Source organism: Apteryx mantelli, chromosome 16 (assembly GCF_036417845.1).
Source record: "Apteryx mantelli isolate bAptMan1 chromosome 16, bAptMan1.hap1, whole genome shotgun sequence".
NCBI lineage: Eukaryota > Metazoa > Chordata > Aves > Apterygiformes > Apterygidae > Apteryx > Apteryx mantelli.
Genome location: NC_089993.1, coordinates 1,066,439 through 1,091,587, shown reverse-complemented (window position 1 = coordinate 1,091,587; position 25,149 = coordinate 1,066,439). Strand labels below are relative to the sequence as shown.

At 36.4% G+C, this 25,149-nt stretch overlaps 1 protein-coding gene across 6 annotated transcripts in view; it reads left to right on the top strand.

Annotated features, from left to right (window-relative positions):
• Window positions 1–25,149, top strand: part of CRAMP1 (cramped chromatin regulator homolog 1) — a 51,698-nt gene that overhangs the window by 2,599 nt on the left and 23,950 nt on the right. For 5 of the 6 annotated variants that reach the window (XM_067306015.1, XM_067306017.1, XM_067306016.1 and 2 more), the window contains 7 exons: window positions 107–462; window positions 10,405–10,598; window positions 12,542–12,695; window positions 14,902–14,985; window positions 17,074–17,122; window positions 24,222–24,307; window positions 25,023–25,146. In XM_067306015.1, coding sequence (XP_067162116.1) covers window positions 108–462; window positions 10,405–10,598; window positions 12,542–12,695; window positions 14,902–14,985; window positions 17,074–17,122; window positions 24,222–24,307; window positions 25,023–25,146 — 1,046 coding nt within the window. In that variant the 5' untranslated portion in view covers window position 107. The remainder of the gene's footprint in view (window positions 1–106; window positions 463–10,404; window positions 10,599–12,541; window positions 12,696–14,901; window positions 14,986–17,073; window positions 17,123–24,221; window positions 24,308–25,022; window positions 25,147–25,149) is intronic. The other variant, XM_067306013.1, reaches the window with a different exon arrangement.

The following is a 25,149-nucleotide window of genomic DNA, read 5'->3' as shown; positions in this document are numbered from 1 at the left end:
TGCAGCTAAACTTCTCCCCTCTCAGCCCAGGGATTTTTCTCCCTGTCTGGGGGGGTCCGTGGCTTGACTTTGTGTCCCCTTCTTTTCTTTCTCTCCTCCCCAACAGGATGACAGTGAAACTGGGAGAGAGCAGCGGGGAGGAAGGGGTGAAAAAGCTGGGCAAGAGAGCAGGAGGAGATGAGGAGTCCCTGGAAGAAGAAGGGGCAGGAGGAGGAGGAGAGGCAGCTCCAGGCAGCAGCAGCACAAAGAAAGAAGAGAAGATTATTAACAACAACACTAACAACAACCCCTCGTCGAACCCCAATTTATCGCAGGCCCCTTCCTCCCTCCAGCCGTCCCACAGCCAGGACCAGCATCATTTTCTCAGGTCCAGTGTCAGACCTCAGAGCAAGAGGTTAAAGAAGGATTCTCAGGCATCCTCTTCAGTTGGCAACAGCAGCAGCACTACTGCAAAAGGCAAAGGTACTGTATTTTGTCACCCTTCGGACACACAGGCTCGGGGGGTAATGGGGGGAGTCACCTGTATTTTTAGGGGTTGTCATTCTTGTTCTGTAGATGCCATCTTTTGTTTGCTGTTTGGGAAGGTGTTTTGGGGCTTGTTTCTCGCAGTAGCTGAAATCTTCTTTGTGTCCCAAGGCTTCAGCTTCTCTGCTGCCCACTCTCATGTTTATACTTGCAGAAATGGGGTTTGGGGATGTATATGGGCAGGGGGGGAATCTCCCTTCGTTACTGAAGGGAACCTTTAATTCCTGCGTTCCATCTATCTTGAGTTTTAGGAAATTTCTGTGTTTTGGTTAGGAAATTAGACTCTAGCAAGCTGTGTAATCAGGTGGCTGCACTCAGAATTCTATCACTGGGTAATAACAAAATATTTGTTGAGTACTAGTTAAAAAAAAAAAACTTAAAAAACTGATCTTCCCCTCATTTATTTCTGTGACCATTTTAGCAAAAGAACTGTTTTGGAAACAGCTGTGAAGTGCCCATATTGAAATATTTGTTGTCTAAGGTTTTATGAGTCCCCAGTACTACATCAGTGTTTCAGAAGAGTTAGGGCTTTTACATGTAATTTGAGATTTTTGAATTAAGGTTGTTATATATACATATATATGTGTATATATGCACCTACATACATATACATGTATAATTTTTTTTTTTTTAACTTTAGCATTGTAGATAAGAATTTGATTTTTCAAGGCTGTTCCTTTCTTCAGTAGCTAGAAGGCAGCAAGGATAGCTGACTGTCTTGGTACTATTGTGTGTGCTCTGCAGTTACTGGTTGACACCTGGCACGGTAGTTGAGCTGTGCTTGAATCTAGTTTTGGATCCCTTGTGCAAAAATACTGAAGCATTATTTTGTATTAAATTTTGAGGAAAACAAAACTTTTAGATTTTTCAACACTTATAAGAGCAAACTTTGCTATTTCCTGTCAGAAACTAAATAAAACTCCACATTGTATCAATGTATACTGGAGATTACCTCACTTCTCTCCATTACAGTGATCTGCACATGCTGGACATTAGGTAAACTTTATTAAGAATTGTAGTTGCTTAGTGTTACAGTCAGAAGGCAGTCCTTTGAAACTGAGATATTTTAGATATTGCCATATAATCAAAAAATTCTTGAAATACATTTTTTGACAGATAGTTTCTGTAATTGACTAAAATATTTTTACTGCCTTAGTAAATCCTGTTTATTCTCTTAAACTTTTTGTTTTAAGTGAAAATCTTCTATGTGTAATGTTGAAAGGTAGAACTGAAAGGTCTATATAATTTTCTCCCAGTTGCATTAAACCAAATAAACAGATGAAATACCCAGGAGTATTTAGCTGCAGATAATGATTTCAAGAATTGTAAATAGTATTAAATGTGAGGAGAGGTTTCTTTGGAATACATGTGATCCATGATTGACATGTAGAATATATGCGTTTGAAAATATTCCATTGCTTTGAAAGTGTGTACACATGTGAACAAATACATGTTGGTATCTTTGTGCATGTGTGTATTCATGTTTGCATATTTGTAAGTAAACATGTATTTCCAATTTTAGAGCAGCAGATTAGTTTTAATGAGGTGTATTGATACTAAATTGAAAAGTAAATTTCATTTATTTTGTAGTTCAGTTTCAGAAATAATCAAAATAAAATTGTATACAGAACAGAATTTATTATTTCAGTAGTCAGTCATAGATAAATAGTGTGTAAAATCTCTGTACCTGACTATGTTGTCTGGTTTGGGGAAAATTCTTAAATCATTGAGAATGACAGTGAGTGGTAGAATTATGATTATACTTTCACTTTTTGAATTGTAAGACCAGCCACAACTCTGCCTGGCTAGTTTTGAAGTGAATGTGTCGGAGCCAATTTCTCTGACATGGTGGAGACTGTAACTCTCAGTTCTTGGAGAACAGAGCCATGGAGTAGGATCCATTCTATTTGGAGTTCTTTTACACTCAGATATACATACTGAGACATTTTCCAGACTTGTTTGAATTCTCCCTTAGAAATGTCTTGTGATTACAGTTCTTGGGAACTTGCATTCCAAGGGAAGTATCACACAGAGTTGGCTTCCAATAAGGAGCTAATTGAATGATGAAGGTTACTAATGAAGGTGGGACTAAACTCATTGTACTCACTTTCCCGCTAACTTTCCAGCTCACCCCTGTAAGTATGAAAATAATAAAAAGCTCAGTTGCATTTACAGTCTTTTGGATCAGCTCTGAAAATGCAGGGCTTTTCCATTTTGCATGTCACAGTTAAGGTGATAACTGCAAAGGTAATGTTAACATTGGCCAACAGGAGTGTCTAGACCATGCTTATACTTGGTCCGTACCAGAAACTTGTTAGTGTGATGATCTTTCAATAATGCTATGTAAACCTTAAAATATTCTTGAAGAAATAGTCCTGCTTTGAGTATCTGCATATTCTAAAGTGAAATCTCATTGGAAAGAGGATCAGGATGGATATTATTAAAGAGTATGATTATATAACTTAATTTTTTTCAAATTGTAGTCACTCAACAAGCATTGGTTGGTCCTAATTATGTCTTTAAAAGAGATTTGGAAACAGTCTTTTTTTCTGTCTATTACAGATTTCTTTATTTTTGTCATTGGTGCTTTTAGGGCACTTCATTGTAGCAAACAAATTATTGATAAAGTAAACTTCACTGTAAATGGTAGGAAGAGTTGGGACACTCAGCAGCTGTTAACTTTTTTCCTTTACCTTACTATATATAGTTCATGGAAGACTTTGAATAATAATTCTCAAATTCTGCCTAGCAGAATGAATATACATGTTCTTAATTTTCAGATTACCATGAAGCTATCTTTATTTGGATTTTCGGATTCTGGCTCTTCCCTTTTGTGCGCTCAGTTACGTTTTGAGTTTAGGGCAAAAATGATGTAAAAAATCAGCACAGTAAGATAATGTGTGAAAACTATTTCCCTTCCAAAATCTTGTCTGTTTGAATTGGTGAAAGGTTTATTTAATTTGCTGCACAAATACCTAAATCTATGCATATATTTAAGAATACCTAGTATCATATTTTCAAGTATTTATCATCTTTTTATCATATTTCCAAATTTGTATTCTATACCTCAAATAATGCACAGCTTTTGAAGTACCAATACTGAACGTAAGTCTTACAGTAACTTGCACAAAATCAAAGGAGAAACCTGAAGGAATAGCAGGGTGGAGGCAGTTAAGTATTAGAGTTCAAAAGCATGAAGTTTTCTTGAGAGGGAGGAAGCAGACCAAGATAGAGGGAGGTTGCTGAAGAAGAGGGACTTCTGAGAGTTTACTTCTCATATACAAATATGCTACACCATTGCTCAGCACAGGTTTTTCAGGTGTGTTTGGGGGCTTTTTTCCATGAAAAAATGAGCGAGGGGAGTATGTATGTGTTACGTTCTGACCATAATGATAAAACAAAATGCAGAGTACTTGCAATTGCGTTCTGTAGATCTAGTCTGAATTAAAGTAGGACATTTTCATTTCCATGTTTTTACCCATTTTTCCAAATGGAGAATGAAGTAAGGAGGAAATAGTAAATCTATGGTGATTAGCTGAAGCTTGAAGCATGTCTTTCATGTCATTGCTTTAGATTTATTCACAAAATGTGCAAAATGGTCCCAAAAAAATATTTGGATTTGTTTTGCAGTAATAAGTAGTTCTTATTCAAGGAAAAAAAAAAGTTACTCAGCTGAAAACATTAATTGAATTAAAATGTTCCATCTTTTGGCGCTCACTAGAAAGCAGACCACAGTTTGTTTCAACCCATTAAAGTTGCATGTCCTGTAGTATGTGAATTAGATTAACTACTGACTCTGTTCTCCTATGAAGAGGACATGTATCCCAAGATATCTGATTGCACTTAAGCTATGAAAATTATTTTATCTCATCTTCCTAAATTTGGATGTTGCAGAACGTATTGTAAACTTGATGTGAAATGTCATTCCTCCAACATTATTTCTCTAGGGAATGAAAGACTGATTACAAACTACTAGCACTGTCCTGTGTCCTAATATTCTCTTTAATTCTGCCCATCTCATTTACAGTTATTATTTCTTCCCTCCCAGCCTGACATGCTTTCATTCATTCTTTGTCCTCCCATTTATCCAGGCTCTCCCTCCCTCCCTTTGAAAATGGCTGGGGACCAGAACTCTGCATTATCTTTCACATCAGGCCCACCACAAGAGGAAGATTTGTTTCTTGTGCCATGTGCAGTAGGTACTGAACTTGGAAAGGTGCTTGTCTGCAAGGCACATGGCTGCACAATCATATGGCTTAGAGGGAACCACACACTTTTTCTGAGCAGTGATACATGTTAGTGTTTTAAAATACTTCACTTAAAGTATTAAGCAGGGTTGCACAGATAGAATTTTAATCACTGCACCTTTAATGTTGACTGGCATAGGATAAATATTAATTAAGTTACAGATTTTGTGTGTGAATACTGAACTGTTTCTTCATTTCTTGTCATAAACATAAAATATTTCCCAGTCTGATCCCTTGTGTCCCATATTCTTTTTCTCCAGTGCTGAACTACTTAAGCAATGTTGTATATCAGAAACACACCCAAATTTTTAGCTGTATGCCTAATATAGCTGCTTCTAATGCATCCTTCTTTTTAAGGAGTTTCTCTGATGGAAGAGCAAGAGAATATTGATTTACTGGAGTTGGGGGAATGACTAAATTTATAGTGCACCATTTTTATTTAAGATGGTACACATTTTACAACTGTATTGGGTTAGCTCAGATGTTGCTGCTTTAATAGTTTCTTCTTCTCAGCTAGAATTCTTGGAGAGGAAAGCAAATCGGATCCAGATTGCACCTTTTTTGGGTTGTTCTTTCACACACCAAATGGCCTCACTAAATTCCCAAAGCCCATGCATTCTAGGGGATCAGCTGATTCATTTCTTCACTGAAGTATGTGGTGTGGTATCTGGCCATTGAAAAGATATATGCCTAAAAAATGGGGTTTATTTGCCAAGCGATCAAGAAGAAAGTTTAGACATTTGTCTTTGATTGCTTTTTCATTAAAATCAAGAAGTAAATGCTCACTGGGTAATGCTCTGCCATGAGAATAGCAGAGTGTGTTTGGAAGCTTTCTGGAAAGTGTAGATCATAGTACCTTACCCAAATCTGTCAGCAATAAATGTTTTGGCATGTATTTCAGAAGACTGCTAGGCACTAATAGAGGTGTGTGAGAATAAAATACTCACATGAAGGTGTGTTCAGGTGTGGCCTCCTTAATGGCAGTCTTTACTAAGAAACACTTTTGAAGATGAAATTGTGTAGTTTAACCTTGTTGTTGGCTCCTATAGAATCCGAAAAAAAGAATGAATGTTCCAAAGGAAACTTTCTGACATCTTACAAGTTGGCATTCGCTTGCTGTGCTTTGGAGAGGGAGTTGAGTGTTTTATGCTCTGAATTTGGCCATGCTGTATACAAGGATTGGTGAAAGTATCATGCCTTTTATATGGGTGCTCCCTGATGGATGTTCCACTTCCAGTTGACATTTTGCAAACTAAGCCTGTAGAATGCCAATAAGAGAAATGATCTGCATGTTGAGATAGATGGGTGCAGTGGAGATGAACTGTGTTGAATTGCAGCTCCTGTGTATGTGAAATACTTAAGATATGAAGAGCAAACACTTAAGGTGCTACCTTGAGCCTGGAAGGAAAAACTTGTCATGACTGTAGTCATGATGAGACACTGATATTATCAGTGACTCAATTATCTGATATGTGCAGTGTTTCATTGTTTGTCATTTTCATGCCAGATTTTTAAACTTCAGTCTTTAAACCCCTTTATATATTTTTTGCAAGGTTTTATATTTTGCTTAGAACTACAAAGACAGCTTCTTATGATAGTGCAGAAGGGAATGATGAAAGTCTAGTATGAGATGATGCCATCCCTGTCGCATATATCTGAAACTCTAATGCTAGTGGGCATATGGGTAGAGAACACTAGATTAACGGAGTCAGTAAGTTTCTTCTGAAACATTGATACTTTGGTCTATGATTTTGTTAGAAGTTCTAGGCAATTATGAAGTACAGAAACCTGATGTCTTTACAAACTGTGGAGTGAAAACAGAGTGAAAATGCTGAGAACTTAGCTTCCAAACTTGCTGCTTTGTATCTCCTGTGCAGGAACCACTTCTCCATTGCATCCTGGAGTGAAGGGAAGGGATTGTCATAGTTGTAACCATGTGGGGTGTCCAGTCTTGTGATTTGTGCAATGCAGGATCAGTAGACAGAGTGAGAATGACCATCTGGTCTTTGTCTCATCTGCAGTGATCTCCTTTTATAGACGATTTTACTTAGAACAGGCACCTAACCAGATTCTTAGAGTAAGTCCCCTTCCTCTCTCCAGCAATTCTTCAATAACAGTGGTCTGGCTCACCTAAGTGGACGTTTTTGTTTTAATGCATTGCTTAAGTTTTAAATAATCCATTGTTGAGAATTAATGATGATGATTTTCAGTCATTAATGAGATGAGGCAAAGTTGCTCGCTGTTGTGTATATAGCAAGAACTTTATACAATAAGACTGAAACCATGAATTTGTGGGGTGAATCTTAATGATATATAACTACTTTCACTTTTTCTAGTGCCTTTTATCCTCAATTGCTTTATAATACCATGTTTTAGAATAAACAGTACTCCTTCCTGAGATCCAGTATACTCTAGAGTAGATTTTGGTAATCTGCACTGTGCACAATAGTAAGTAGGAGAGATTATGCAAAGGGATGATATAGCAAACTCCTTAATTCCTAGAATAATTAAATGACATGTAAGATCTCTACAGAGGTGACAGAACATTAGCTTTTCAAAATCTTGACATGTTAGACTCAAAACAATTGTCTGAATAGTAATTTATTTGTGTTTAAAACAAGAAAGGCTGTGATGAACTTCCAAGGACTACAGTTTGTCATTCAGAGAGTATAGAATAGAATAGAACAGAATATCTAGAGGAATAGAATAGAATATCTAAAGGAACAGAAGAGCGATTTCGAACTATGTATCCTTTGTAGAAATTGAATCAGTGGAGCCCCTAGCATGTCCTGAGGAGAGGAGCCTCGATAGAATTATTCTGTTCATTTTGCCTTTTACGTGCAACTTAGAAGAAATCTACTGAACTTGAATTTTTTTAGAAATTGGAGGCTTCATGATATATTTGCTTCTTGCACTTTTTAGTCATGAAAGCTTTACATGTACCATGTATGCTGTATAATCTTTAGAAAATTTGTGATAAAACCTGTACCTGGCAACTGACTTTAGGTCTATACTTCTACATACACAGATGATTTTTTTTTTTTAATCGATAGTTCCTCCAAATGTGTTCTCAGAAAGTTAGAGGTGTGTGATCAGAAGAATAATTCTTTGGTATACAGTTCTATAACCATCTTGCTATAAACAAAGTATTTCACATTGGGAGCCGGTAGCAGCAAGAGAGATGGTAGATTGAGACTGAAGACTGGTATATTTGAATTCCCCTTTCTTGGTGTTCAGCGATTTTAAACATTAAGATGTGTATTTCTAGGGTTAGTTTTTTATCATATGCAAATTCCGATATTCTGATCACATGTGTTCACTTGCAGAATAAATAAGTGATTCTGGGTCTTAAAAATGCTTTTTTTCTTCTCAGCCAGCTATTCAACTTCCTTAACCTTTTCTAATGATTTAGTTCTTTTAAGGACTTACCTTCACAGTTTCTGAGTTAAAATTGCTTAGCTTTCAGACACTTTATAAATGGCCAGTGAAGGCTCCGGAAATGGATAAGTTGTTTGTTTGAAAAGTTGTTCTTAGTTGAATTTTTTTTGCTTCTAGTTACTTGACTCTTTTTCATCCATCCTTCTTTGCATGTGTTTCCCTGTGGTGACAACAATTTTCTTTGAAAGGATCAAATAGCAATTCCTGGAAATAAAAGAAACATTAACCTTAAAACTGTCACTATATCATATTTCATACCAAGTAAATATTTATTGCACACCAAAAAAAAAATGGAAATTTGTATGTCTTACAAACTCTCTTCTAGATTTTGTTTCAAATGTTTTTTGTTACTTGAACAAACAGCTTTTTCAGGATTTGGAACACTATGATTTTATCATCCCAAGGAACCACTTTCAAAATCACAACTGAGTAGTTAGGGTTAAGAGTTACATGCAAGTCTTAAATCTCTAAAGCATAGTAAGCCCTTAGCAGTTGGTTTTTCTGATACTCTTCTTTGGTAATATTAGGATTGGTTCTGGATATCCCAAGTCTTGATTGAAGAATAATTTGGGGGGGCTGGGGGTTTTTTTGTTTGTTTTTTTAACACTGACTTTGTCAGGTAAACAAACTGCTTCAAATAATTGAATTTTAAAAGGTAACTGACCATTTTAAACCTAAGCATAAAAAAAGAGAACTGCGTTGATGTACATAAGTCTGGGAAGCTGGCTGAGATTACTGTATTTCACAGGCTGGATTTGTAAGTAAGTAAGCTAAGGCAAACCAGTTTGTCATAAAATAAAGAACAGGTCTTGCAAAATTGCAAAATAGCACAAAAAGGCCAGTAACTGGACAATTGGTAATGGTAATAAGGATGTTTTATAATTAAAAATGTTTAATATTAAAAAATGTTTATTTTATAAAATACAATCCTGCCTTGATAAGAGCAGTCAAATCTTAAATAATACGTAATAGCGAAATTGAAGAGAATGTATTTTGGAAATATAAGTTACTGAGCATAGTTACTTTTTCATGGAAAAACAAAGTGCATTTTTTGTGGGATCTCTCAGATTTCTGCGTTAACCTTCTGATAATCTTTTATGATTTCAAAGCTATCATGATGTTTGGTTTGATATTTTTCTTCTGAATAAGTCACAGATTTACACTTTGATAATGTTTTTATGACTAAAATGTCTTCAAAAGAGTAATGGTTTGTTCTGAAGTAAGTGGTGAAAAATGGAATCTTACTGCATTATACGTAGCTTTCTGCCTTTATTTTATTTCCCGCAGTTTTTTCTCCCCATTCTTCCATCTTCTTCAGTACTTCTTAATCTTCCTTCTCCCCTGCTTTCAAAACCAGCAAATTCTCTTAGTTCCATCAGGCTTTATTATCCAAATTCTGCTATTTCTGAACTTCACATTATTTTTCTGATCCGTGTTCTTTTGGTGGGCTGACAAAGTGACAGAGGTACAGTCAAGGTTATGCTTCTGTGCCTTTTTCCAAAAGCCACACTAGGATGGAAGCGGGGGAAGGAGAAACAGTTGGGACTTGCCATCTTTGTGATACCTTGAATTATCCTTGAATGCCTGAATGTTAGAGATGTTGTTTTTTATCTTGAGGGTAGGATTTTTGAGAATGCAGATCCACTGAATGATGTGGTGGTGTAAAGTAGACATGCTTATGGCCTGATCTTTGAATCCATTCAATAACACAGATATTAGGGAGCCCATAGGATCAAGACCAAAGATAAGCATATGAAATGACATATATTTTCTCATGGTTGTTGGTTTGCTTTATTGGTCATATCAGTGTTCAGCATTGTACAGAAATTCCCTTCAGCTGCGAATGGGTAATTGCAGAATGCACAAGTATATAGGTATTGGAGAGTGTGATGTATGTCTTTTAGTGATTTCTGTTGTCTTTTAGAGGTCACTTCAGTAAGTTCCTGCATATCTTTCTTATTCCTGGAAATAGAGAACTGATTCAATGAAACCTTCCCCTCGTTTTTTGCTGATTGAGATTTCATGTCTTTTAAAAAACTTGTTATTTGACTATTGTATTTCAGGTGACATACCTTGAAAAAACATGCTTTAAATGAAGCTGGCAAAGAAGGGGAAAATTCTGAATCCCTCCCTATCTTTATCCATGAATCCTCTTGTTGGTTTAATATTCGCTCTAGTCTTGGTTTTTTTGCAGCAGCAGATAATGGAGGGACTACATCTGGTAGCACACCAGGAATTCCTCCCAGCACTCCTGCTGCAAATTCCAAGTCAGCAGCAAGAAACCTGGGCTCCTCGACTGGAGAGAAGGAGGAAGGGAAGAAGGTCAGACGGCAGTGGGAATCATGGAGCACGGAGGACAAAAATACTTTCTTTGAGGGACTGTATGAGGTATGTGTAAAGAAAAAAGACAGCTTATGTGTCTTCCTTTGGTATCTGGATGTTCCTAAGAAGGTTGATTAAATTGGGATTTGCAGGAGCACCCCCTTATGCATATATTACACGCGCAGATACATATATATATATATCTATGAATATATGTCTATCCAATTGGCTATAAAACACCTGTGCATCAAAGCCACCTTTCAGAAGTTTCAAGCTTTTTTTTTTCTGAATACCCAGGAAATGCATAAGGGGAGATAGATCTGAATGTCATATCCCCAGCCTCAGATTCTGTTAGCTTTAAGGATGGGTATCATAATAAAAATAGAAATGAAATGGACAAGAATGTACCTCCCTGCCAGTGAGCTCTTCAAGGAAATTTAAAAATGCAAAAAATACCTTCTGCAAGAATATCTTGGTTGTCATAATTCAGTAATGAATGTGTTACCATCTAAAGTGAAAATCACTTCTGTAATAATAATAATAATAATAATGCAGTTTTATTCATAGATGTTTATAGTAGAAGCATAATTGGAAAATTAATGTATATTATTTCAAGTGAGAAAAAAATAGTGCCCCATCTCAACTTTGAAAAAGAATACAATCATGCTGTAATATTATCAAATAAGAAAATAGGTTCCATTTAGTAAGAGTCTCAGATACTGGGTTTAGTCTTTGACCACAAGCAGATTTGAACCAGGTCAGTACTTGGACGGGAGACATGGAAAAATTAGATCATCTTACCTTTTATCTCACATGATATATACAATATTTTCCGGAATGTCCTGTGATTATGATTATTTTAAGAGGACTTCTGTTATAGAAATACATAGTAAAGATGGAAACAAAAGTAATGTCAAGTCCTTCAGTGGTGTGGGGGGTTCTTTAGATGTGTGCGTTTCTCTTTCTTAGTGGTAAGCATGTTTCATGTGTATATTTTGGGAATATACTATATTATACTATACTATAGTCTTTTTTCTTTTCCAATTCCTCTGACTTGCAGCATTATTCATGGGAATTGTGTAAAATTCAAGTCCCTCCATTGTTCAAAGGAAACATTTATTTTTGATTACTCAGGAAGAAGTTCAAAAATCCACTACAGGATGGATTTGGGGTTCAGTTAAGTTGGTCTCACACTTCTAGTCATTTATTTTCTGTCATTACCTTTCAAAAGAGATTTTCATACTCTGTAATCATATGTAAATCAACTCCAGCCTTTTTTGAATTCTTCAAAAATTTTGTGATAGCAGGAGTTCATTGTTAATGTATGTAAAATTTACCTTTTCCTTTTTTAGTCTCCAAGGATTTTATATATATTAGGTAGTTTTAAAGGGACACCTAGGTGTCCCAGTCCTATTTTTATGCTGAGAATAAGCTTCTACAGTAACTTAAACTGTAACAATGTATTTTCTATAAGAAAGTATTTTTATTGTTTTTTAAAAAAAAACCTTTTCCTTCATTATTTGAAATTCAAATTTTGTACCACTAATAACCTGAACATGAAATTTACTGTAAATAAAATGAACTGTCAAATATAATAGTTTTTTTCATCTTCCGTGGACAGAAATGGAGGTAGAAGGAAGAGGGGAAGGAATGCAGGGGAAATTAAAGAAAGCAAAATGACAGAGTCAGTATTTTCAATTCTGCTACCCAGAGCAGTTATGAGTAACATCGTTTTTAAAAGTCTGCTTGCAACTTTTATTTTTTACTTTGAAAGAGTTCTTTTTAAGAAACTGCAAAGTAATTTCTTTGACATCTATTGTGCATTTTACATAAAAGAAACCAATGTCACCCTCACCCTGTTGAGTTCTAATATGCAAAAATTTTGGTTATGACCATTCAAATGTGATTTCCCACAAAGAACCCCAAAATCCCTCGTGTTTATTGAGTTGTCTTGTGAGAAGAGATAGGCTTGATTTTGAGTATTTCAGTTTGTTTTATTTTTTCTTCAGCATGGGAAGGACTTTGAGGCTATCCAGAACAACATTGCCCTGAAGTACAAAAAGAAAGGCAAACCAGCAAGCATGGTGAAGAACAAAGAACAAGTTCGCCATTTCTACTACCGCACCTGGCACAAGATCTCGAAGTACATTGACTTTGATAATGGTTAGTATGCAATGAAGTGGGCTCAGTGTAGAGCTCAGTCCTGTGAGGGCTAGACTTTCTAGTGCCATTCTAGAAGCTAGGAATGGTGAAGATGAGAAAATAAATATTGAGCAGCACTAAGGTATGTGTGAACGCATTGCATTTTCCTCAGTGTGACCATACCAAGATTCATCTTTTTTGAAAAATACTTCTCAAAAAAATAGTGGTAGTAGTATCATTGCTTCTATATCAGTTCACCACACCATAATAAATGCTCCTCCAACTGTTAATCTTATGGAAAAAACAGGTTTAAAGAAATGTTTTTCCATTCTCAGGAACACAGCTTTGAGGACAGCTACCTAAATGTTAGTCACACTTGACATCATCAAGCAAATTGACCCCGGCCTTACTTTTTACTACCTTGAGGGAAGGTCTGAGCCAAGAGTACATGGCTGAAATATTTATTTACACTTTAAATAAACCTGAAATTGTGTCATTGATTCAGCAACTCAGGAATCCCAGACTGCTGAATTCTTCTCTTCCCATTTTTCCCTCCTTCTTCCGCATCTTGTTGAACGAAAAGGAAATTGGGTAGTCATATGAACTTTTAGTGGTGTTTTGTAACAATAATGATAATGTATGATCTTTGATATTTGATTTTTATCAAATACACCATATTCAGGGTGTATTTGAAGTGAGGTTTCAAGTTAATTTCTAGCCTAATCTGAATAGCAGGTTAAAGGCAATCTATTGCAGAGTGAACAGATATTACTAAATTCTAGTTCTTTTGACTCTGTCAAGATATTATGAAGAATGTCAGTTCTCCTGTTAGCATGTTGATCAGGTAAAGATCTCCAGGGCCTTCCTATCCTTCTGATGATATGCTCTAAGTTATATAAATTATTATGGTAGTTGCATGGTGGTGGAATTCTTTAGTATTCAAACAATTCTTTTATCTTCAGCAAAATTCTGGACAGTAAATTCATCCCGTCAATTTGTGGCTATAGCCTGTCTTGTTAAAAATAACTCATTCATGAGAAATGGGTATGACTTCAAGTGCTAATGACCTGTAAGGTATATTATCACATACTTCTAGGAAAAGTGAAAGAAATGCAAAGATAATGTAGAATACAGTTCATAGGATTAGGTTAACTAAGATGTGTAAGTCTAAGGATGACTTACATGTCTAAAACACTTTTAAAGTTTAAGGTTATCTGAAGGAGGACTTAGGCATTTAAAATACCTTTAAAGTTTAAGGTGTATTTTTGAGTTTTTTTTCAAAACAAGATGGCACTTTGAGATGAAACAAGCCATTAGTATTTTATTTAAAAATAAATGTCACAGCAAACATAGCGTTGGAAGAAATTGGTTTGTGTAGGATATTTAAAAAAATAGTTGTCATGGACATACTTCATCTGCTGTCTGAATAAAGTAGAATTCTGTATCTAAATCTAATCTCATTGGATGTAGAAATTTAAGAATTAGTGCAGTGCTTTGATTAGTTTTAGTATTGGTAAAAATATATGTGCCTGAATTTTGAGATTAAGGGTGTTTACAAGTCAAAGAGCACTGAATTCTTAATGAATAGTTGAGAATAAATATTTTTGTCAGATTTATAAACCACAAGATTTTTCAATGCTGCTATAAATATATTAGAAATAATAATGTCCACATGATATATGTTGATATGAAAGGAGAAAAACTAAAGCTGAATAAAATGTTTGCAATTTTTATATAAAAATTTAGAATTTGGAATTTGTGTAAAATCTTCAAGGTACATTTCTGTCTCTGGAAAAGTTCAGACCTACTTGTGAATTTTCATATAAAAAATAGTTTTGTATGTATTTTCTTGGGGGCATCAATATGTTTCCTTTAGAAATTATAGACAGTTAAGTGATATTAGAATTGATATAACAACTGAAGTAACTTTTATTTTGCATATTGAACTGTATTTGTTTAAATTCTGTGAAAGCTGCTTTGGGTTTTTTTTGTTGTCTAAAAAAATGTTGCCTTTCCCAGAAATTTAAGTCACCAACAGGAAATCAGTGAACCCCTCTCATTATAGTGTTTCTTGAAATAGAACTTAGTCTTACCTTCAGTGTTTGCCTCATCATTGAAAATGTGAATCATTTTATCCTTTCATTGAAGATTATTTTGTTTGCAGTGTTCAAATGAGCACCTACAATGTGGATTATGTCATCTCACTAACACCGCTTCTGCTTTTCAGTGTTTTCACAAGGGCTGAAAAAATCCTCCCTGGAGCTTTATGGCTTAATCTGCTATGGGGAACTAAGGAAAAAGATTGGGGGATGTGAGTATGAATTTCCTGATGACTGAAAAATATTTTTATATGGTAGAATCAGAAGTGCCTACCGTTGAAGTTGGCCATGTCTAGAATAGTTTCACTTTTGTGTCATTCAGGATATTTGTTCATTGTATTCTGTTGTGCATATCTATGGTATAGAATTTCATGAAATGTGTTTTTATTTTTTTAAGACCTTCTTAGTCTATTGCATGCCTTTGTCTTCGACAGATTTCTTTAGCTTTTACTATCTGCGGAAAGCAGCACATTTAATGCCCACAGATGACAGGTGAATATATATGCAGTTTAGATATGTCTGTTTTATTATTCTTGAAAACGAAGCAATTAAATGTGTAAGTGATATTATTTGCACCCACAATTATTTTTGCCTACCCAATCAAAATCTGGGATGATGCCTTTCTACAAATCAGGCTCTAAATCATTACATAACAAGGAATCCTGAAGCATTACAAACCATAATCGGAAATAACAGCTTCACCAGTCAAGCAAGATGCGTTCTAACCTTGTTAACCCCAGAGACTGGTTTGGTCCATAAGGACAAGCTTAGATCAATGAGTATGTGCCCTACCCATGCTCTCCTCTATGCTGGAAGTTAGGTAGGTGCATTAGCAAGGTACCCGAGTTTAGGCTCAGTACCATATTCACATGGCCTTTATTGCTTCCAGACTAGAAAGAGCTCTGATGTGGCTAGGTTGGCACAATGGCAGAGGAGCTTGCACTTGTATGCTCTAGTCCATGTGCGTCTACCTTCCTTTCTGTGTGGGTTTTTTTTTTCATTTGTCCCCAAGATAGAGCCAGCGCCATATCATAAGTAGTGTATGTTCTACAAGTGTTGCTTTATTTGTGAGACATGGGAACTAATCATCCAGACGTTTTCACTTTTTTGTAAAGTTGTGTTAGTTGCAAAGTAAAAAAACAAGAAAGCCTTAATGAGTGGACACGTACAATTCCTAATGGAATTATGATACGTTGGGAAACTTTTTGCTAGATTATTTCCTCACCTGGGATTTTATTGTAACGTCTCATGAATCAGACTGTCATGGATGTTTTGCACTGACTTTGTTCTGTCTATTCATTGGAGAAGCAATTTTGAATTGTTTCATGACAAAGGTGCAGAGGCAAGACAGATTGCACTGTCAATAGGAGACAGTATTAGTGTTTCTTCCCTTTCTCCTCATCTTGTTTGAAAAGCATCAACAGACCCTCCTTGGCTCTGACTGGGAATAAGGTTTCACACAGTCACCATGGCAATGCATGCATGCTCTGTGCTTCTGTCTCTTTATATAACTTTGGCAGTCGGTTACGTATTTTTACCCACTGTCACTTAGAAAATTCTAGTCTCTTCCTCAAGACCAAATGGACCAGAGCAGCAAGTGTCTACACCCAGATTATGAGAGGTCTGCTCTGTGGCTGATGAAAGTAGTTTCTTTCTCTCTTTATTTTTTTATTTTTTTTATTTTTTTGTGATATTCACCCAGGCCCAGCTTCCCAAAAATTGAGATGACTTCTGTAGAACAAGTGAGGAATAGAAGTGTGTCAGAAATACTTCCAGCATTGCCAGAGAGAGGTTAATTGTTCTGTAAATAGGTCTGGACTTTGCTATCATAAAAAATATAAATCAAGTTACAGTAATTAACTGCCTTTAAAACTGTGAAGTGTAGTGCATAGAAAGTGTTGGTTATATGTGCTTTTTTTAAACTGCATCCAGACCTGTGAGGGCTTGATGCTCTTTCATTATGCTCTGCTGCCTTAGCAACCGAGATTGAGTATGGAGATCGGGAAGCTTTTTTTTAATACTGCAGTGTCAGATTAATACTCAGCAACCCAAGATTTCTGCAGTATTTACAAACTTTGGTCATTTAGTCTGAGTAGTATGTAATTTCTGTGGCAAGGAATGTGTAAAGCTTACACCTTGTGAAAACGGTATTTTCAGGAAGTTTATGTTGTAGGCCATTTATGCCCATTAATCCTTCATGAGAATAAAATATAATAGTTTTGAAAACTGAACAGAATGCAAGTGGTCGTGACTATGTAACTTAAATCCTAATTCGCTGTGTTATCCCTTTTCATGGAAAGGTATGGATGACAAGAATGCAGCTAAACTCAATGAACTCATTCAGGCTGGGTAAGTATGAACTTCTTCCTGAAATTTGTGGAATTGGGTTGTTCAGCAACGCAGTTCTTGAACTGTTGGTTGTTAAATCGGTCATCCAAAGTCTAGAAGGCATCTCGCACTTCCTTAGAGCTTCAGTTTGATTTGGCGTGCTTAGTTTGTTTCATATATGTTTTTTCTCCTCCTTTTCTATGAAGCCACTAATTGTTACTGGTAAGCAAATGATGGGTGAAGTTTAAGAAAGTCTTGAAATGAGAATTCTTTATCGAAGTTATGGCACTAAAAACAAGTTGACTGAATATAGGGAATGTAGTTCTTCTCCATACACTTCTGCCATACACAGTGCTCACCAGCCCTGACTTTCAGACCTCAAACAGCACTTCCAGTATACCTTGGACCTCAGCCCTCCAGTCACTTCTGTATCTACTTTACTTTAAGGATGAATAGTCTCTTTCACTTCCAGAAAGAATTACGGGTTTGGGGGATTCAGTCCTGCTTGGCAGTGTCCTTTAGAATACAGAAGTGGTTAGAAGTTGTCCTACTATTAGAAATGAGGGAATACCTGAAATATTTGTGCGTAAAATAGATACTTGGTGTTGTGCCTTTTTATTGCTCACAGCCTGAGCTTTCCAAATGAGTACCTTATAATTTATTAACCTTCCCTCTCCTGTGAGCTGCACTTTGAATCTGATTGTTTATGAAATCACTTGTTCATTCTTCTAATAACTATGAAATTTGAAATTAGAGCAGAAATTATCATTTGGTTTGGGTTGTGTATAATAAGAAAATCTTTTTCCTCATCATCCCGTTCAGTAAGTTTTTCATATAACAAAATGATACTTAAAACATTTTTTTTTTTAATTGGAGTTATCAGGGATATCCCTGGGTTTTGTTTTTGTTTTAAAGCCTGGGCCAAGCTTTTTTTCCCCTAAGAAGTTAATTTCCTGAGCATTTCCCGAGTTCAGGATAGAGGCAGTCATTCTGGCCCCTCTGGGTTGTACTGGGGAGCCTTTCTAGTGCTTGCGTCACCCAAATAGACTAAGCCATAGTAAATGAGACTGATCACTTGGCAAGCTAAAGCATCAGTGTAGTACTTGCTGTTCGAAGGACTTCTTATCTACAACATTTCTCATGATTAAGACCTTAGTTCTTCTAATTCAAGTGGTTGAAACTGATGGCTAATGATTTCTATAAAGTCTAAGTACTTATTCTATAAAAGTCAATCTTGTAGTAGTTTTGAAATCAGGGGTCTTTACATTTGAAAATATTAATACTTTTTTTTCTTTTACAAAAAACTACAGTGTACACAAATATTAACATTCTTCTCAGGCAGTTCAGAAAAAAAGTTGCTCTTGCATAGGCTGTTTGTCTACCAGGTGAAAGACATGTCTTTACTTTGTTTTCTCTCCTGCACCTCTTACCTATTTGCTGGGAAACGTTCTCATTCTTACAAGAGCAAACTGTGCAGGGAGACAATGTTTAAATTTTTATCTCTATTAACACCTAGCTGTTTACACTATGTGGATTAATCCCATGCATGTGCAGGGAGATGGGCAGCCCATACTTCCACAAGCAAACACATTGCATATATTCCATTAGATTAAATTTTCTCTTTTCGATTTGTTCAGTGGTGTTAGATCTCTGTGAGAGCTCTATCTATGTGTAAGCAGTTCTTTTTCTTCTGTTCCTAACACATTTCTTTTAAATCTGATTTTCCTTCTTTTCCTCTCAGAGTGCACTACACTTCGTAAGGTTTGTCACTATGTTGAAGTCTTGAGTGAAATTGAATCCCTATCATTATTACTCATACTACTTAATTCGGATGTTTTCCTGAAGTAGATAAATGTTAGTCTCATTTGACCAGTAAGAAGGGTCAGGAGAGGCTGAGGTTGAGGAGCCACATGGCAGTTTATTGGCAGAGTGAATATAGACCCTGGAATCCTGAATTTCTACAATAACGGTGCGGTTTATCAAAGCCAAATGACCCTGTGAGATGCTTGTAGCAAAGTTATCCTGAAAATCTTCCTGGTTGAGCTGATAACCGAGGCCACAGGTAGTTAATAGTGCTTGAAGACTTAATGAACTATTTCAAATAACGGCAAATCTTTGTGTGAAATGTCCCTGTTTGCTTATTGAAGCTAAGACCATTCAGTGCTATGATTGTCTGTATTGTCTTAAAAATTTCAGAAGCATTTAAAATCAGGCTAGTCTGTAGCCTTTGGTACTGTTGTTACATGAATCAGTGGTCTTTTAGGAAATAGATCAAAGTATAGGTATTTGTAAATCCTAGGGGAAGGTAAGAATTGCTCTGTCAGCTTCCTTAGTGGTCCAAGTAATTCAGCATGCTCATGTCAACACCAATCCACACGAGCTGCTTAAAGAAGTTTTTAGAATTACTAAGCAGGACAACTACGGAACAAAGCACAGTTAGAAATTATGGGGAATCTGAATCACTTTCTGCCCAGTCCTCTGTTACTAGTTTTTATTACAGCAATGATATGTTCCTGGATTATGTGATTAGGATATATAATAAGAAAGCAAGCTTCGTGGCAGTACACCAGAACTGTTCAGAAACACATCTAAATAGACTTAGACCGAAGGTTTTTGTTTTGTTCCACTTTCGGGAGTGAAACATTTTTATTAAACTTAGGTTTTGTAAAAATCTTTACATTTAATTAAAAAATTAAAAAATACACTTGGGGAAATTTATGTATTCTCTGGATATGTTTGTAAATCTTTAGCACTCCTGGATGAGTGTTAAAAAATAGAGAAATACAAAATAAAAGAAATACCGTAAATATGCAGCTGTTATAACACATTGCTGCTCAGTGTCTGTTAGCATTTATTTTGTTTTTTTGCTCCCCCAACTTGAGATGATCTTTGTAACACAAGTTTTTGGTTTTTTTTTTTAAGAGCGTTAAAGGCAGATGTCTTAACGGGTATTGGTCTGCCTGTTTCAGTTCCTGGGTGCGCTTTGTGTGGAGGGGGAGTGATCCTTCGTTGCCTTTGATTTCCTAGTAAAGGCATTCGTCATGCCATTGTGGGAATTTGCTGCTCCCTAAAAGTCTTGATAATAAAATAGCAATTCATTATATTACTAAAAAGCTCTGTTTCAGTCAGGGAAAGTGCTGTCGGTGTCAAGCTGAACTAGCGGTTCTTAATGCATATTTGGTACGGTAGTGTTTTTTTAATGTTTACCATTTTCTTCATTTGGACAGATCCAGGACCTATGTAAGAGGTTAGCTAGATCAGTATTGTAAGCTAAGACTAGCTCTGTCGCAGGCTGTCCTTTTATTCATTTTTACCTTGTTTTTCTTTTAAAGTAATAAAACTATTCCTTAGCCGCTTTCTTATGCCATGTGTTTCAATTAGGAAACTACAGTATTCAAAGATATCAACTTTTATACTAGTTTAAAGGTAGAATAACTTTATTATCAGACTCTCCTTAGATTGCTTTAAAGCCATCACACGTTATGAAAACAGGAGTTAGGGGAGTTATTCCTGACTTTCCAAGCAGAATACCTAAATCTAGAGAGCTGAGGTGCTACTTCTTCTAATACCGTAGATTCTAGGCTACAATGAAAATAAAAATATTGATTGCCGTAGCCGAAGAGTGCTGTAGTGACAGGACCAAGAAACTGGTGACTTTGTACATGAGGTTTTTAATATAAATTCATGCATGTTCTGTGTTCATTTATTGAAGAGCATATTTTGATGCTCAGTTCTGAACTGCTATTCTTATTCAGTACTCAAGTTTGTTGCTGCTCCAGTTTTAGGGCTGTCAGCAGTTTTGCATTTGTCTTTCTTCCTCCATCACTTTTTCTGTCCTTCTGGATTTTTTTTAACGTCTTTTCTGCAATATATTTGTATTCTTCACATTCCTTTTCTGTTTTTTTTGCCTAGTTTTCTCTCTGTGCCTTTTAGGCACGGATACAAATGCAGCTAGGAGCTTACAATGCTGATGGGTTGTTCTTTGCAAGCTGCTATGCAGTGGTAGCTGATGCTGGGTACCTGCAGCCCAAGACGCAGTGGAGCAGGTGGTAGGCAAATCAATGAGGAACGACTGGCAGGTAGCCTGCCTCAACTGTCATAAATGCTTTATGACCAATTAGTTAGGTTTTTAAAGAAGAATATGAAAATTGAAGAGGAATACATTTCTTTTCCCTTCTTTTTCTTGAATCAGTTACATACTGCATCTCCTAAGTAAAAGGTTAAACAGATAAATTGTTTTTCCAGTCTGTTGAATGAATGGTTCTGGAAAATGCATTTTTTTTCATGTTTAATTTAGCATAATCTTAACATTTGCGTGTTCTGATGTTCTAACATTTTGAAAAATTACAGTGGTGTATTAAGGTTCTTGATACGTATTTTTCAACCCTTAGCTGCAGTCTTTAGCTTGAAGTTGCTGTTAAACAATTACACATTTGTGTAGGTGAGGTAGACTATCCCTTGTATGATGTAAAATTTTAACATGAATGTCTTCCTATTTATCTGAAGTGAAGTTTATAGGGATAGAAAATGTGTTTTATTGGGTCAGTAGATACAGGTGGATGAAATAGCCTTTCAAGCATTCACATTCTTCCTTCAAGTCCTGTGAAGAAAGCAGCCTGTCTGGACTATATAGTAAATGAGTTAGTCTAAGAAAAAATAATGCTTCTTCCCACAAACCTTGCCTCACTTATGCCCTTACACTATTAAAGTTGAAATAGTAATACTGTTACGACTCTTTGTTTGTATGAGGCTACTTCAGGGGCACATTTGATGAAAAAGTGCTGCTTTAACTAAAATCAAGGTGCAGGAACAGTTTCAGCTAGTACAAGTAGTCAAAAGAAGTGTGTGGCACTGCCCTCAGTGCCCAGGTACAGTTGATAGTGCCGTAGATCTGCAATTTAGGGACCTGTTTCAAGGTGCATTAAGTTAATTGCATTACTTTCCACTGGCTTTAGTGGATTTTGTACAAGACCATTGTGAAACTGTGTTTTCTCCTAGAGTAAGAGGAGGGAACATCTAGGCATGTCTTCACTAAGAAAGGAAATTATTACAGTGGTTTTGATTGCATTAACTGCTTGCAAGAACAAGAAAGATAACTGTTTCAGCTTGTTAGTGCAGCAACGTTATATTCCCTACAGCCATTCTTTGGCTTTCCCAGACTCTCTGTTTTCTAGCAGTCTTATGCATTCTTGCATCCTGTCATCTCAACATGAGCTTTATAAAATGACTTAGTATCATGAACAGCATTAATGGTGGGAACAGAGCTCTTTGATACCGTAACAGGAGGTTTGACATTGGAAGTCTGAGATTTTGCTGTTTTGGGGAAAACAATAATAACCACTGGACAGAGAAAGGTAATAGGTATCTGGAGTTTTTATCCACTGCATATTCTTTCTTTTCTGCCAAATCCTTCCATTTTTCTACCAGGTACAGCACCAGTCACTTTTGCACTATGCACCCATTTCTGATTGCTCAAGACCAAAGTTTGTCCTCATGATAAAAAGTGGAGGTTCTGCACCTAGAGATTCAGAACCAGGAGGGAAGGTCTGCAGTTTTTCAAACATTCACCAGCTAAATTTTAGCACAGCAGAATTTGAGTTTCCTGTCTTTCTGTTTTGCAGTACTAGCTAACTTGACTTGAGTGAGGGTGGAGTGATCATACTGGTCCTGTCTTCATTTGTATTGAAACTTGGTTTATTTAAAAAAAAAAAAAAAAGTGTTAGCTGCATGTGATTAAACCTGGTTTCAGGAGATTTATTTTCTAAAGAATGCTGACTTTCTGATAAATCATACCTGCAGTCAAGATACTTCAGTAACATTATGGCAAGAGGGTATTAAGCTTCCCATTTAAGGGCTAAGATGGCATTATTGTCTGCTGTAGCAGATGTGAAGATAGGAAGAACTATTTAGAAGTAGGCAAGTAGCTCTTGGGAGTTTTTCTTGTGTTTGTTTTTCTCTTAAACAGCAGTGTTGCTAGTTTCTTTATAGCACTTGAGACCTTTCTGCTCTTTTCAGGAGTAAGTCATCACCTCCTCTGTATCAGAGTCCATTCAGTGTATTCCCTTGGTTTTTGATAGCTCAGTGCCGAATCTGGAAAACTGTCCTTCTAGCCCTGGGAGATTCTTAATGTGTAGAAGTTCATAGCTTAATAATTCAAACTCCTGAGCTGCTACCTCTTCAACTCTACAGATCTGGCTTTACTTCCTGCTGCCCCTTTGCAGCTTTCCCTCTCAGCGGTGTAGACCAGTAACCCTTTCTGCCTAATGATGTCTTCCTTCCAACATAGAAAAAATCAGATCCTCTTGTAGGAACATCCTCCATTATTTCTTTCCTTCTACTTGCAGAGATTTGTTTTTAACCCTGCTGCTTCTATGGTAGCTGATCCTCACTGGTTGAGGTAATAAACGTAAATATTGCTATTAGTAGCTTTTGTTGGTGTCAATACCTGCCTTTTAAACCTCTAACAAGAAAACAAGGCCATCTGAGTGAAAAAATTAACTGGTTCTAATGTTTGCAAAACATAAAATGGAGTCTTGATTTTAAGGATCTTTATAGCTGTTAATATGGTATCGAAGCTAAAAGCCAATGAAATTGTACTGTGAACGTTTATTTTGCTCTGATTCCTGGACAAGCAGTTAGACTTCACTTCTGCAACAAATGTGGCATAGGTATTCCAAAATGGAAGACCCTTTATAAAAAAACTTAAGACTGTTTTTTTTTTCATAGTGAAGTATTAGGAGTAGAAGGAGAAGGAGAAGAATAAAGCAAAAGCAGTTGTCTTTTAGGAAGAAGCTGTCTCTGAGGTCTCTTCAACAGAACTAACACAATTCTGGACTTCTTTATATAACATGATCCCTCCCTCAGTGGATAGCCCTGGACACAGTGCTTCATGGAAGTTTGAAAGAGGAGGGTTACAAGGGTAGTGTCTCTACAATGAAAAGTAAGATGATAGAAGAGACTGAAGGTTTTAAATACCCTTCTGAATGGGCGCTGCAACCCCTTATATATTTTTGTTCATTCCTATAGACTTGATTATATCTGACTTTGTGTCACTAATATGTATGTATTCACGAACTTTTGTACATCATGCCTATAAATATTTCTTTTTCAATATATTTAGGGCCACGACTGTTCGCTACAAAGGGAGAAACCTTCGTATCAAAGCTCCAATGTGCAGGGCTTTGAAGAAACTCTGTGATCCAGATGGTATGTAAGAGGCACTGGAATGTGAAAGAGTTTTAGCAGATGGTTGGAAAAATATGAGAGAGAATAGGCCTGTTTTGAGACGTATATCACTGGCAGGGCAATTAGTGCCATTTCACATTTGATTTGGGCACAGATACGTCCCTATTGTCTTTTTATCCTGTTTGCTTGTGTGGTCCCAGTAAATTTAAGCCTCACCCAGCTCGCTAAATCTTGGAATATGACATTAGCTAAGTTGCAAAGGGAATAGCTGCATCAGACAAGATCACTTTTGCTTTGCCACTTTGTGCTTTTAATGTATGTTAAGATTATGCTGTCTTCTTCCTTGTGCCAATGAATAAGCAGCAGTATGTTGTTTAGCATTGAGCTTTTTAGACTTTTTTACCTTCTCCAGTTCAGCTATGTATGATCTCTTTTTCTTTCAGTAAGTAGCATAACTGCAGTTTAAAGATATGAAATATTATATTTGTATAAAGTTTCCAGACACTCAACTAGAAGCTCCAATACCACTGCGGTTTCCAAGGAAAAACATTAATATATGGGAAGAGGAGGTAATCTAAGGAAGTAGGCTCCGCTGGTGAAACTGAGTTGCCTAAGTTGTCTTTGGATGATGCCCATATCTGTGATGTTTTTCTTCATCTAATTGAGTATACAGCTTTCTGCCTGACAGAGTTATCCTTACTTTGACCCATGCCCTTTTTGCTTCATTTCCCTTCAGGCGTTAGTGATGAAGAGGACCAGAAGCCAGTGCGTCTTCCTCTCAAGGTCCCCGTGGAGTTGCAGCCACGAAATAATCACGCATGGGCTCGAGTGCAGAGTCTTGCCCAGAATCCACGGCTTAGGTA